This window comes from Centropristis striata, chromosome 17, assembly GCF_030273125.1.
Source record: "Centropristis striata isolate RG_2023a ecotype Rhode Island chromosome 17, C.striata_1.0, whole genome shotgun sequence".
In the NCBI taxonomy this organism is placed as follows: Eukaryota; Metazoa; Chordata; class Actinopteri; order Perciformes; family Serranidae; genus Centropristis; species Centropristis striata.
In genome coordinates, this window is record NC_081533.1 from 22,183,307 (window position 1) to 22,198,971 (window position 15,665).

Genomic DNA, 15,665 nt, shown 5'->3' on the forward strand with positions numbered 1-15,665 from the left:
AACAGTCTTTCAATGGAAAATTCTGCCTTCAAATGGAGGGGAGGGGGGGACAAGGGGTGGGGGGGGGTGGGTTATACACATAGACTGTATATAAAGATGAACAACACAGCTCCATGTCTTCCAGCTGTAGAAAAATGAACAAAAAAACTGTTGACCTATAATGCAGCCAGATCAAAATGTTTTGGCTTCACTTTTGGGGAGCTGTAATGCCATCCACCTTTCTTTCTATGTTAAATAGTTGTAAATAGACTGCACTTATATAGTGCTTTTTTTCCCTAGTCTTTCCACTCAAAGGGCTGCCATGGTCAGGGATCAAACCAGTGGGCAACCGACCCACCAACTGAGCCATAGCCATAATGAGAACACCAGTGCTAGACATTGGCAATATGGTCACCAAAGGGCATAGAGGCTAGTAATTCAACAAGCAAGAGAGCAGGTAACACAATAAATAAAATACAATTACATGAAAAATAAGAGGCCATTGGGAATGTCAAGAGTTCCTGCAGATATTTTTTACATTTTTCAAAACTATACGACTAAATTACAACATATTACCTTTTCATCCTGTGAAAAACTTAAAATGCCTCTGCTATATCTGAAAATGTCAGCAAACACTTAACATCTTGTGTAGTTTGAGCTTTCAGAAAATTTCCAATTAGGAGGTTGTGAACACCACAAGACAGGGAAACATGTTTCCTACTGTGCATTTGACAAAAAACTTTGAACTGTAGCTTCATGTGGGCTCTTCTCCTGAACACGGTAAACTCAACCCCGTTTGAAGGCAGCAATGTCGATATAAGCTTTATCGTGGATAAATCTGCTGCAGTGATATTCATTTTTTTGCCATTTATTTATTTAATGGTATCGGTAAACTGGCATTGGCAGATGTGTCAATATCAGATTTTTTTACAATCTCAATTATCAGTGTGTATCAGCCAGACAAATCCAGTTTCAGGTAAACTAAAATATATTTTGCCACCATGATGTACACCAGTGATCCCAAACCTGGTTTGTAGCTCTTCACGATTCTAAAAATGAAATAATCCAAAAGCAAACTGCCCACAGCCATGCATTGCAAAAGCTAAGACGTTAGCTTACAGACATAACTTGACTGTAAAGAGTCACAGTTTGTAAAGGGTTAGGATCAAGTGGTTTATTCCAACATAGTAACTTGAAGTTGTTGGAGCTCTTCAAAGTCCAACTGTAAATCAGACATTGTAACATTTATTGTTGCTGCTGCTTTGGGAGATGGCAGCTTGTTAAACATCACATACAGTTTGATGTTCAGAACAGATTGAAAACTCCACTTCCGCCTTTGCATAAATGCACGCTCTGCAGAATGTGAGCTGTCAGAGAGTGCCATCATAAAACTGGGGGTATTGTTATCATCCAGTCTCAATCAAAACATGATCTGGCACCGTCTGCCTCACTGTGGATTTCTCTCGCTCAATGAGCCCGGCCTTTGGAGTGGCCTGTGTAGGTTCTGAAGCCAGGTTGTGTAATGCCCACCACCCACTCAATAGCTGCTGCCCGCTGATATGCTGCTACTCAGGGAGATCACTTTAGCGCACAAGCAGGAGATGGCCAGAACGAATTGTTTCTCACTCCAGATAATGTACTCCCACCTGCTCTTCTTATGTGGGCTCTGGTTCTCACCTCGTTTTTGTGTGTTGTGTGACAAGAGGGAGGGAGGCAAAGCATGTCTGTAGGTGTACTGAAGCACAGCGATGGATGGATTGTGTGTTTGCTGAGATAAAGCAAAACCCTGAGCTGGAGGAGTGAGCCATTGTAGCGTTTCTGTTTGTTTTTTCATCGACCACCATCGTCCAAGCAGATGAGGAGACTACAATTCACAGCGACCGTCTCTTTTGGTTATTAAACTCCTGCCATCGCCGTGTCACCCAGCTGTTTTCTTCGCCGGCAAGTGACAGCTTTCCAAAAGGTCAGCTGGAGGTGCAGTCCTCCCACACACAGTGTGTGTGGCGTGTGCTTCAGGTGAAATTGCAGCCTCTTTCTCCCTCAGTGGACTCCCTCCTGCAGTGCTGACTTCTAAAAACATGAAAATGTTGTTAATTTCCCTTTGAACATTGTGAGCTCTAAATTTTCACAATAATTGCTCTCTTGGTGGTCATCACTTCAGACAGTATTGTACTCCTGGGCACTGTGTAATGTGAGTGTTTTTCGTGCAATTGCCTGACAGAGGAGATGGCTGCCGGTTGCATCCATCTGTGTGTTTCTGCACGATGGATGCATGGAATTGTTGCCATTGGTGATACTCATAAAGGTCCTTTATCAGGTCAGGAGCAGCTTCGATCTGGTTATTGTTGTTTTTTCTCACTGATGTAACGTGCCATTGTTGGAACGATTCGTTTCCATAGCAATTACCATCCCCAGCGTCACGCACCTCCTGGATAAAGCCAGACGAATCACTTGGATAACCAGGTTGTGTTGTCCTTTTTTGAAAAATATAACCACATTTTATTGCATCTTGACATTGAGTATCATGCAAAAAATAAGGAATTGCAAAAAAAATAATAAATTCAAATATCTGCAAAGAGTGCCCTTTAAATTTATTTTCTTTCGCGAATAAAGAAAAAAGCTCTCTTGCTTAATTTGACATTTGTTTTTATCGCTGGTTTTTCATGTGGCAGTACAGGTTTTAATTTCCTTCAGCAAGTGTCAGACAAATACATGGTTTACCCCAATTAAAGCCTCATTTCCAAAAGTTTAATCATAAAATCAATAAACACACAAATGATCACAATTATATGTAAATTGGATTAGTCACTGATATTTTACAACAAAAAGTCAAAGATAAGGCATAATCATTTCACGCAATTTGAAGGCTTTTCTGTAGAACATAAATTAGAAGAAAAACAATCTTGGGCACCTAAAACAAAGTCCAACCCTTTCTTATGTAACTGAAAAAGACATATGTCCCTTTCAAGTACAGAAATAAAAAAGGCCTTAACAGGTCCTCGGACTTAAATATCTGATAAAAAAGAAAAGAAAAAAAAGATATTTACATGGCTCGGGATAAAGCTTAAGCACAGTCCCCTATAAAAAAATTGTTGTGGGAATTGTGTTTGTTCTGCTTCTACATTTTGCACCCAAATCTAGAAGAAAATGACTATTTGTATGGTCTTGCTCACAGCCAATCACTGCAATTATTTTTTTTATTACATTGAACATGTGACTGGCCCACCACTGAATCAGAAACCTGGATACAACCCATACAGACTGTGCTGCATGAAGTCACAGATGATATTTCACATATTTAGCACTTCAGCGTGCTGTGAGCCCTGCAAAATGTCAAAATAAAAGAAAAAAAAATGCATAAAATGTGGAAGGATTTGTAATTTTTTTTAAATTAAATTAAATACTTTATTGGTTTGGTATCACTTTAAGGATGATGGCATTAGTGCTGGTATTTTAATTACTAGAAACATGCCTACCCATAATGGGAGGAATGTCAAAATAAAAAGCAGGCGACATTCACTTGTACATACAGTAAATGATAGTGGCAGTAGATAGGAACATGCTGGCGACAATTTAAGTTCTCTTAACTCACCCATTGTCTGAGCCATTTTTGTTCCAATAAATCAATTTCCCAGGAACCTTCCAACCAATCTAAAATAAACTAGTGCTTCATGTCGGTATTGTAGTAGTGTTGGCTTGATTGCAAGAAGACATCTTTAGAAATCAGACACAAATAACGAGGCTGCTTTTTTTTTCAGTCGGTCCCCACTGTGGATTTAAACAGCTACACAGTGTGGGTTTAATAAAAGACAAATAGTAAAGCAAAGGTTTACGATACAGTCAAGGAGAGCTGATTCTCAGAGCTGTCTCATGAGGCTCGTAACTTGAGATAATTGCTCTCCAACGTTGTCCTCCAGCTCCCACTAATTGGGTATCTCACTGAAAGACTTTTTTCACAGCCTCCTATTGTAATTCTTCCTGCTAGATACAGTTCATAAAGCGACAAACAAGAAAGCCCATGTCCTTTTCAGATTAGATTTCAATCTATTCACCCTGTTATTAATTACTTAATTAGCCGATTGCTTGAAGAATAGATGAATTGTGGCACTCTGGCATCAGACATGGACGCCGTGCTTATTGTTGCTGCTGCTCGGGTTTGATATTGCTGATTGTTGTCTTTGTGTTTAATACAGTTCTCAGGTGAAGGTGACTTTTCAAACTTGTTTACTGAAGTGGAAAGGCTTAAAGTCAGTTATGTGTTAATTAACTGCTGTATGGATTTAATACAGTGCTTTAAATGTCTTGGCATTTTGTTGCCCACAGTGGGGTTAGATATGACATCAGAGGTCAGGTTTTGGGTGAATCATATTACATTAGATGCAATTTGACAGCGCTTAAAATAAGAAGCAAAAACAATTGAGGCTTAAACCCAGCATTTAACAAAGCATTACAATAGTAGTTACAAATAATCAAGGCTCATTCTGTCTACTAACAGGTTTGACAGCATCAGAAAATTGTCCTGATAAAAACAACACAGCAATTCAAGAGCTGCAGCGCTAAAAATGAAAGCGTTGTTGATTCCAAGCCAGGTTCATGCTCCAATAATACCTTTTTTTTAATTCTTCTTCTTCAGTGTTCATTTGGCTATATTCTGTTTCCATAGTGTTAACCTAATGTGGAGTAAGCTAGCTCCTCCTAAGGGAAATACCGCTACAGGGAGGTTTAATGAATTTACCAAAATCTGCTCCCATTTCCCATAAAAAACACCTGCAGGAACGTGAGATTTTCAGTATGTTTGTTCTTGTGTATGTGTTTCTGTGTACTGAACACTCTGTACTGAAACAAAGATGGCTTCAACAAACCTCATTAAAGCTACCACATATTTATGGTGATATAACTGATTCAACTTCAGCTGGCAGCTCACAGACCAGCTGTGCGGTTAAATATTGTTCAGGTTCCACGGCTGAGCTTTCAGGTACTATCTCGTACAAAGGCTTGTGCCAAATTAGAGAAAGCTACTTGGTGAAAATTATTCAGATTTTTATGAGGCTCCCACTGCACACAGGCCAACACATAAATGTCAGAGAAAGCCTAAATACCTGCACACATCACACAGCAGCAGATTCAAATTTAGAGATGCTTTGTATGCAAAAAAAGTGCCTTAAACCTGCATTCTTCCTTAGGGCCAGCAGGGGGCGACTCTACTAGCTGCAAAAATAAGTTAGATTGTATTAAAGTCAATAGGAAAATGACCCGAATTTTCCTAATGAATATATGGTCTCAAGTATAATTTTCAAGTCTTCTACAATACAGTATGATGATCATTTTATAAATTATGGTCCCATTTCAAGTAAAATGGACAATTACGCAGGGTATGATTTACGATGGAGCTACCTCGTGATTGACAGATCTCTACCACAGTGCACTGTGTCTGTGTTTTTTTCTTAGAGCTTTGAACCCTTTCACGGTATGTTTTCACTTCATCCAAGTTATGTGTAAAATTTTGGTAGCTGATTAACTGATGCACCTTGCTTGCCAAGCTAGCTAGCTAGCTAGCACTAGCCTCAGCTGATAACATGGCGTCCTTTCAGCTCCCAAGCACAGCAAAGAAAACCCCAGCCAAAAACCAAATTGGTGACGGCCAAAATGCTGAAATCGGGACTTTAAAACTGGAATAAACAAAGGTAGACTGGTACAGTCAAAGATATCAAAGATCTACCACAACTCTACTTTTGAAACAAACTAGCACATAAACTACTAAGTTTTCTGTGGTTAAAATATATTCATGGTGAGAAATCCCAGAATGGCCTGGTGGTCCAAAAGTGGCACCACCATTTAGGAACGATCAATGAGGAGATTTATCAATAATAAAAAACGAGTTCAGGCATAACGACCCCTTGAACCAACCTTTTTAGTCTTGAAAAAAAAATAGCAAAGGTCCTCAAATCCGATGACCTCACATGCAGCCTGTCAGTCAAATGCAGCTAAGCAGCAAATCTTCTGTGGCCTCTGCTCCCCTTGTCCCCCAGAGAGTAATAGAGTATAGGGTCAGAGAGGGTGATAGGAAAGCAATCCAGGTTGAGTGATTTGCGGTTCTTGATTTCTTACACGGACGGGTTCCTCCCATAACACTCCCTTGACGCTATTTAATAGCTGCCTCCAGTGAAGAGGCAGAATGGATATGACATTAGCAAACTCGTGGATTTAACTGTGCTGATGTACTGAGATTCCTGCGAATACCAGTGGAGTAACACTGTCGCTGCTATTAGGATGAAGCGAAAGTTATCTTAGCGATTATCTGTTTGTAATCACTACGACAAGCCAGATTTGTAATCACAGTTAACAGTTCATGTTAAGAAATGGATACAACTGAAAGCTTTGCAGTTGTTTCAGCCAATGAACTTTTAGTGTATTTGGCAGGGATAGGTGTGTTCAAATTACGAGCCAGTTGAAACACCTCAAGGTTATAAAGAGGCTGAAAGAGGATGTGGTGAAAAAGCAAGGAATGAAAAGTCACACTGAAGCCAGTTCTTGTGATTTTCTTTCTTTATTGGACTCCATAATGAAAAAACAGTAGTGTGCACTGAAGTATTGACAGTTGAGCTTGCAGGAAGACAGCAATAACACTCGAACAACAAGTTTGACAGATCTGGTTTGTGATGTGATTCATGACATCTAACCATACTGAATTAAAATTCTAACATGTATCTGCTGCCATGGATACACGAGGCATTTAGCCTGGTACAGACTGTGATTTGCAATTATGTTCGCATTTTCGTTGAATGGAATGGATTCAGATTAAAACACCTCATTTACGTTTTTCAGTTATGGAAAAGCTCCTGTTATTTGTCCGGTTTGGTACCAACCAGCATTGTTTTTTGTGTTGTTGTCGGCCCTATTTTATGCATAATTTCCTGCACTAAGCGTGGGCTGCAGAGCTGACAAGGAACACTGGTCTGTGTATAATGATGCATTTTTCAGCTACAAATGAGCAGTTTTTATGAATAAATTTCACATTTAAAAAAAAATAAACTGATTAAAAATGATATAGTAAACTACCACATGTAAATATGTTGTTTTTTTTCCAGGATATGACACATTTGTATGACATCCTCAGTCATACTATATTCCAGGCTTTGTGAAATATCATACATAGTTGGAGCTTTTTACATCTGACAGAAAATATGTAAATAAGCAAATAGCCTCTCACTGTGTTATAGAGGCTTTCATCTGTTCTTTCTCAGCTGTAAAAATAGAAGTTGTCCTGATGTGCTTTTGTTCCTTCCTTTCTTCCTTATTCCAGTGTGTGGAGACATCCATGGGCAGTTCTTTGACCTGATGAAGCTGTTTGAAGTGGGAGGATCACCAGCATCCACGCGCTACCTTTTCCTGGGGGACTACGTTGACAGAGGGTATTTCAGTATTGAAGTGAGTCCGTGCATTCGTTTGAGTCCTCACAAGGGCCTAATCAAGTGTGACACACTGTGTTTATTAATAGCTTTCTTTGAGCGTTGATCAAATTGGGCTGCAGATATTGGAGTGGTAATAGGCTTTTGTAATAACTTCAAATGTAGCCAGGATAGCAAATGTCACGGTGTATCTTGGGGTTGTGTGGAGAGAGATTTTTAATATGAAACAAAATACATGTATTTAATCTGTGGCTGCAGGTTGGAATTCACTTAGATATGTCTTTCCTGCCGTCTCATCGCCTGAAACATTATAGTTTTATAAATAAAATATATTGTAATGGAGTGTGCCGTGCCTGTCCTCTGATGATTCCTCTGAAGGATTGTCATCTCTGCCAGCAAGCCTGAACTGTGCCACAAAATGTACTGCATGAATGTTTCATTATAGGCAGAATTGCTTGTATTATACCACTCTGTGAAATTGACAAAGTCTGACTTGATGTTTCCAGTGTTATTTGAAGAAGACAAGCTAACCGTTCCCCTCCTTTTTCTGCTTCTTTGTTTCAGTGTGTGCTGTACTTGTGGGCCTTAAAGATCCTTTACCCCAAAACACTCTTTTTGCTGCGTGGGAATCATGAATGTAGACATTTAACAGAGTATTTCACATTTAAGCAGGAATGTAAGTAATGCTTTGGCACTCTGTTTTTCTACCTTTGATCTAAATTGAGTGTAAGCCGTCTGGTCTGTGAATCTCTCTACAGAGTGGAAGAAGAGTGAGTTATTCTTTCTAAAAGCTGTTTATTATGCGTCCGGTTCAGCCATCGACCTCAATCGCTCACTTAAAAGTGCCCTCTAGCCTGATGCAGGATATTTGCCCTTCTCGATATTTACACATGTCAGAAGTATTTCTTTTGGACTTTTAGAAGGGGAAAAAAACACAAAAGAGCTGTGAAATTGTCCTGTTTTTAAAATGTGTTTGGGAAGTTTTTTGGCACTTTGGAGAACCTTTTCCGTCCCAATCTAGCACACTGCCCCAATGTATGAGAGCTGTGTTGTTTGACTTGGCATGCTCTCCTTTCCCTGCCCTGTTTCCCCCCATGACAGGTAGAATTAAGTATTCAGAGAGGGTGTATGACGCATGTATGGACGCCTTCGACTGCCTTCCCCTGGCTGCACTTATGAACCAGCAGTTCCTGTGTGTACACGGAGGACTGTCTCCAGAAATCACAAATCTTGACGACATCAGGAAAGTATGTGTCTGATTCGAGACCATTTTCTCTATAATTTCATAAAGCTACAGTTTGTTTTCTGTCTATGTGTGTGTTTTTAACAGCAGGTGGCCTTTTAATGGCTTTCAAAATACAATTGAAGCTTCCTGTCCGCCTCATGTATTTTCAGCATTCATTCAAAGTTAATGAGGAAATAACTGTAACGTTTTAGCATGAGGTGCTGTGAAAATAACAACCTTAGTTGCGATGCATGAAGCAATTCTCCCAGATGTGTCTCATACTGCTCAGGACTTGGACACACGGGAATGTAAGCACCGGGTCTGGTCCTCACTCTGATTAAAAAATGTTGAAGAGTCGTATCCTGCTTTCAAACTAATTCAATAATTCCAAATGGATTTTGTGGCTGCAATCAGAGGGCATGCATAATAGAATTTGCTCTATTGAAGTGTCCATCATGCTACCCATCCAGTAATCCACAAGCTTTTGTTCGAGAAAGAGCTATCCTTGGCTGAAAGCAAAGTCATTTATGTTCGTTGCTGCAGAAGAATGGCTGCCATCGAGTTTTTTCATGCCTTTCCAAAAAAAGCCTTCTAGGTACTGAAAGATCTGCGCTGTCTTTGACGCGTCACCCATACTGTATATTTGAAATATTCCACTCTGTTCTACTTTGAATAGAATTTACAATTCACTTCACCAAAGATATTAGTTGGATTCACGATTTAATTATGATCCTGGAATAAGCAGCAGCAGCAGCCAACCCACCTCTCAGAGGGAGCAAAACTATTTTTGCTGCAGCAGTATGTACACTACATGTGCAATTTTCCAGTCAAACAGGCTGACAAGAGTCCTAACTTTTTCCTCCACAGCTAGACAGATTCAAAGAGCCCCCAGCATACGGACCAATGTGCGATCTGCTGTGGTCCGACCCCCTGGAGGACTTTGGGAACGAAAAGAGCCAAGAGCATTTCACACACAACACAGTGCGAGGCTGTTCCTACTTCTACAGGTCAGTATTCTGTCATGGTGTTTTCAGACTTCTTATCTTGTCTTTTTTTTAGCACCTTATATTTTAATTTGCATAAAGGATTCCAGACGGCAGCCAGACAGATAACAGCTTTTATTCACTGCTAGCATCAAATGGTGTGGAGAGTCTGCCTTAAACATCTGATTAGAGGCAAAAATGGGATTTGCCTGCAGTCTGTATCACCATGGACTGAACGCTGCAGATGCTGTTATTTGTGAGTGACCAGATCAGATTTGTTTCCAGACACCACCAACCACTTCTATGGGTTGCTGTGGGAACAACAAAGGCATCACTGACTAAGTAGCTACATCGATGACACAGCAAGATTGTGTATAATTATTAATTCTGATAACAATTTAAAAAAATAATTAAATAATAATTCTACATCACTTCAAAATCAATGCCACGGAAAGAGGTCAATATAACCGATTACTTTCACAATTGTTTTGAGGGTGAGATGATAGACCTCCATTTCTCATGGCCCCATGTTGGAAAGCATTGTTTTCACAATAACTATGGTCATATTGCCCAGCCCTACAAACCACCTCTTAATGTGGTTTGGATCAGATTAGCAAAAAAAATCAGATTTCATGTAGAGGGTTTTTCTAGTCAGACTTTCTAAAGTCAATCTGGAAACGCCAAAAAACGGATTTGGGCTGGAAGGCTGAACAAAGCCTATATGACTCATATTAAGCCACACTTTCTATGTTTGACCATGGAATTAAAAACATGATCTTAGTAACTGTATTTCACAAAGCTTGTATTTTAATTCTTGCTAATTTTAGGAAAAATAAATCATCTCCTGATTAATTTTGGCTGTACTATCTGTGGAAACCCTTATTTCCAAAGAGTTTTTCAACACAATGATCATTTTCCAAGACAGAATATTTGAACCTAAGGACAGGTATGGAAGTCGCCAAAGAACTTCAGTAATCATAAACAAATGTTTTAAAATAAAAAGGGAAAAAAATAACCATCTTGTCGAAGAGTTGATAAATCAAAAAACCCTACTGCCAAATTTCCATTTGTCATCCCTTTGTTATTTCAGCCCTGCAGTTCCTCAACTGTCAGTAGGAGACCAACAGTAGTTAGAACATGGCGTGCATTAGAGGAGTCCCAAAGTCTCCTCCTCAGACCGTCGCCAGTGTTTATGTAACCCACATTACCTTCAATTGAGCTGAGCAACTGAACAAACAGAGGAAATGCTCGGAGCAGGCAGCTCACACTGTCACAAAATGTAATGAACTGGCACATTACCACAAGGCACAGTCCTGTCTCTAAATGCGTTCGGCACTCCCTCTGCTCATTATGGCCTAAGCAATGCCTGCTTGGCCCCAGCATGCCGCGGGTGAGCCAGCAGAAGTACTCAGAAATGTCTCGAGGCTCCTGATTTGCATTTTTCTTTTTCTTTTTTAATAACAGGTGTTTCATAACTTCTGACTTAATAGTATTTTAATGTCCATGCTTAGAAATTAACTCCCAGCACTGCTGTTGTTGAGGATTTGTGAGGGCATTTTTTGTCTTTACCTCTTTATGTGAGCCATTACGCTACAGATCTACAGTGGATTCTTTGCCAACTAATATTGATAATTAACCCTCTGCATCCCAAGCAGTTTAGGGGTGTTTTGCTCCTGACACATATTTATATACATTTTTTTCATTGCAATATATCCTATAGGCCAGCAACTTGCTAGAAGTCGGAATAACTCAAAAATATATTTGGTGCAGTAAAAGTTATAATGCAATAAATGTTGAAATAAGGGAAAAAGCAGAGATTTAATTTCTCAGATTTAAAAAAAAAATGCAAACACATGGAATCTATATATACAACAGTGTCCACAAGTGTAGCCAATATTGGAAAAAGAAATGCACATGCTATACACATTGATCTATTTACATTTTTACAACTTCTCCACTCTGCTCTATCTGCTGTTCTGTCTGATTTTCTCTGAATAGTTGTCATGGGACTTTTTGTCTCAGCCAAGTCCTTAATGGCTTCCCGGTTACACTGGGAAGTGCAAAATTTTAATGTTTTTGCAGGCTCTGGTTAGTGCAAATGGTTTATTTTAACATTATTAACATGTAACATGTAACATTATTTTGATGAAATATGAATATTTTAAGCTTCTATTTGGCAACTTTTCTGATGGAAACACTCAATACATATGACCTGTTAAAAAAAGTTGAAAATCCAATGAGTGTACAGTACAGTTTCTGTCTGACAGATATGTACTTTTAGCTTTTTTTAAAATTTATTTTTAAAGAAAACATGCTTTTCAGAGGGTTAATGTACTTTCCTGGAGATGGAGCCGACAGAAATGCTATGTAATGTTTGACTGTGTGCGTTGTTCACTATCCTCCTGGTCAGCCTTCTGCCATTTGGTCCAAATTCCTCAGCAGTGTTGTTTTCATCAGTGTCCCTCACTTCATCTGCCCAGGGCATGGTCGCTAATTGGCATCACACTGGCATTCAGGATTTATGAGACAGTTTAAGCCAGACTTAGAGAGAGCCATTCCCCAACATCCCTCCCCAAAAACCATCAGTTTCTTTGTTTGCTTCTGTCTTGCAGCAACCAATAATTTCCCCCAGCGCCATAGGCACGCTCGTAACTCTTTTACAGATGGAACTCAGGCATGAAATTGCACATGTTTGTAATATGTGTGCTTTCATTTTAGCCTCCACTCAGCAGCATAGATGAATCACCCTAAAGCGATTTTCCTTGCATCCTTTTTTTTCATTGGTGTTAATCCAAGCTATTGATATTTAACTAACATAAAAAAGCTTTAATTTTAACACGCCGAACATGCAAAGTGCCACTTAAATTGCACGCGATGAAGTCATTTCTTTCACAACTCCTCATGTTGTCCACGGAGCTCATTAACATCTGCGCCCTGTTGTTGGACAGATGGGAGATGCTCTAAACTCCAAAAACAAACTAGGCCAAAATGCATCTTGTCTACCGAACAGCTCCATATGGCATGTATCTACATCTGCTGCAGGAAATCAAGTGAGAAATAAAACATTTATTCCTAATTTCTCCCCTCCTCCCCCCAAAACTCATTCCCTTTTTAATTCCCTCTCGGCGACTGCTCCCTCCTTTCCACATCCCTCCCAGCAGATGTTTGTTGTGAATGCATGTGTTCTCATGTATACATGAACCAAGATTGTTTATCAATGTGTCCTTACTTCTTCAGTCTCCCATGATGGGTTTTCACACAATTTAAATTTAGAATAGTTTACCTCTCCACCTCTATATGTCTGGTATCTTGAGCATGTATACAAAAACAAACCCGACCCATTAAAGTTACTTTACTTATATAACACTTTATTAAAAGCCTGCCCCAAAGGGCTTTACATTAGGAGAGCCAATAAAGTAGCCATAATGATATGCTCTGTCAATCAAATTTGACCATAACTCCACAACAGTTAGCGCAGTCATCATGAAACCTCAGCAGTGTATTGTGTTGATTATAGAGACGTTATCATGTCTAAGAAGTAATTTAAAAAAACAGCTGGTTTTGTTGTGCAGCATTTGCTAAACAAAAAACAAATCTCTCAATACTTTTCCCTGGTGGTTGGAAGACAAGATGTATAGCTTGGTTTTGATTGCTGTGTGTGGGTGTTGTTCATTGCTTTGCTCAGATTTTACAGGGGCGTTGAGCTAGGATTACAGAACTTAATTCAAAATCACAACTGTTTTTCGATCAAACATAATATGCTTCTGCTTTGAACCACAAGGTTTTTTTGGTTTATGAACTCTGATTGTACGGTTTGTTTTCCTTTCTTTTTACTTGGTAGGATTACCACTACTCCAGTAAACATAATGATTAAAGTTTGACGTTACACAGATGGAAATATCTTTAAATTATATCCCTATTGCTGGAAAAGTACAAAAGCTTATTTCCACCATTGCAATGACAAAAAAAAAAGGATCATGAAGGTCAATATAATGAGAATCTTTCTCAAAATAATGACTTAATATGTCAAAATTATGACTTAGTTTCGCAAAATATGATAACATTTCTCAAAAGGTATAAAAAAATGGTCTTTCCTTATTTGCATACTTTTTTACTCCTAATCTTAGTTACTTTGATAGTTACCCTAGTCATTAAAGTCATTATTTTATGATAAGTTATTAGTTTGAAAATGTTTCATATTATTGAGCAAGACTATGTGAATATTTGGAGATGATAAGTAATTTTTTTTTGACCTACTACGTTATTATTTTTGACATACAAAGTCATTATATTGAGATGCAAAGTCAGATGAAAAACTTTCTCTTCATAATGACAGGGTCTTTTTTTGTCATCATAATGCTAAGCTTTCATCTCATTTTTTTCTTCTTCTGGTGGATATAGGTTATGTTAATCAGCCAAACATTCTAGGGATGAAACCGCAAAAAAACCCACTTGAGTGTAGCCTCTTTTATTGTTAAAAAATCCTCCCACATTCACTAAGTGTTTCAGATGTAATGCAGGTGTCACTCATTCATTGTGAGCTGTCACTCACTTTGTTCATCACACAGTGTCCCATGATTCACAAATTCTGGCATCCTCTGGGGGTTTTAATCATGTTTGTTGGAAGAATACTAAAAAAGTATTTTATTAATGTTGTTTTAATAGCAACTTGTGTTCGGATAAAGACATTTTCAGTAATGCTGTTTGCCAGTGACTTGTCTTCTGCCTTTCTCATTGTGACTGAAGGAAATTTCCAGTGGAAGCTGGTGCTGAGGAATGAAGGGTTGTAGCATGGAAAACTCTGAAACCATACTGTAGCTTGATAGTTGGCAGTAAGGTTTTTGGTCTCTCTGCTCACAGACTGAAAAGATCAGCATGAGCATTAAACATGCTTTTACACTCCCCAGCATTCGCTTTTTTTCTTCAAGAAACATTCTGCTATGAATCATGTGTCAGTTTCATTTGAAAATAAAATCCACCATTTGTGCAGGATAGCATCTACTGCTCTTACAGTGCTTAAAAGTTAAGCATATAATGGGGTATACATCAAACTTCTTCTTGCAAATGTGTTTTAGACATTAAAGGTCTTGTCTAAAATTTCAGACAAAGCTAAAAATGTATATAAAAGCTGTCACTTTCTTAAAAACCTTTGAAGGCAGTACAGCTCTTTGTAAGCTACAGTTGGTTTGAGAACAAATTTAGCTCAACCCAATGTTGTATATCCACTGTTTCTCTGAGTTCAATCAATAATGCCCATGACTTATTTAGTTATTTCTATTGATCGCTCTCCTTGATCTTACTGGGATTTTTCTTGATGTATGAGTAAACCAAATGTTTGTCTCTTTTTTTCAACAGCTACCCTGCAGTCTGTGACTTTCTACAACACAATAACTTATTATCTATCATCCGGGCCCATGAAGCGCAGGATGCTGGGTGAGTGTTTGTGGTATCACACCGTCACACAGCAGAGTGAGTCAGAGCAGAGTATTAAATGAAAAGCTTCCCCAGTGCTCTGGGGGGTTTGTCGAGCCCGTCTGGAGAGCTGGTTCGGTGCGGTCTGAACTTTTAGAGGAGTCACGTTAATCCAAGATATGAAAATGAATCCAGCATGGGGAGTTATTGGCCAGATGTGATGACACAAGTATGATTCATGCAGCCCCTGTCAGGAAATGTTGAGTTTAGTGTAAAGTTTTGTCACTGTATGTTGTTTACTTCACATTCACCATAGACTGTATTAAACAAGTCGATGTGGCCCCCAGGATCAAAAGTAGAGCTAATGCAGAAGTCCTTTCAGCCTGCATTCTTTCTAGTAGCCAGCAGGGGGCAACTCTACTAGTTACAAGCATATAATTCTATGAGAAAATGACCATACTTCTCACTCGATTCATTACCTCATTTAATATTTTCCTGTTGAGTTTATGATCTGGATTGCTAGTTTCAAGTATTCTTTAAGACAGCATGATGTTCATTTTGTATATTATGGTCTTATTTATGGTAAAATAAACGTCCACAGCTTTAGGCCTTGCAGTGCATATCAATGGCACTGTGTACATTTAAATACATACATTC

General features: G+C 38.9%; 1 protein-coding gene across 3 annotated transcripts in view; it reads left to right on the top strand.

The window, feature by feature from the left end:
• Positions 1-15,665, top strand: part of LOC131989117 (protein phosphatase 3 catalytic subunit alpha) — a 74,643-nt gene that overhangs the window by 33,111 nt on the left and 25,867 nt on the right. For all 3 annotated transcript variants that reach the window (XM_059354290.1, XM_059354291.1, XM_059354292.1), the window contains exons 3-7: positions 7,283-7,407; positions 7,953-8,064; positions 8,490-8,635; positions 9,481-9,620; positions 14,952-15,029. In XM_059354290.1, coding sequence (XP_059210273.1) covers positions 7,283-7,407; positions 7,953-8,064; positions 8,490-8,635; positions 9,481-9,620; positions 14,952-15,029 — 601 coding nt within the window. The remainder of the gene's footprint in view (positions 1-7,282; positions 7,408-7,952; positions 8,065-8,489; positions 8,636-9,480; positions 9,621-14,951; positions 15,030-15,665) is intronic.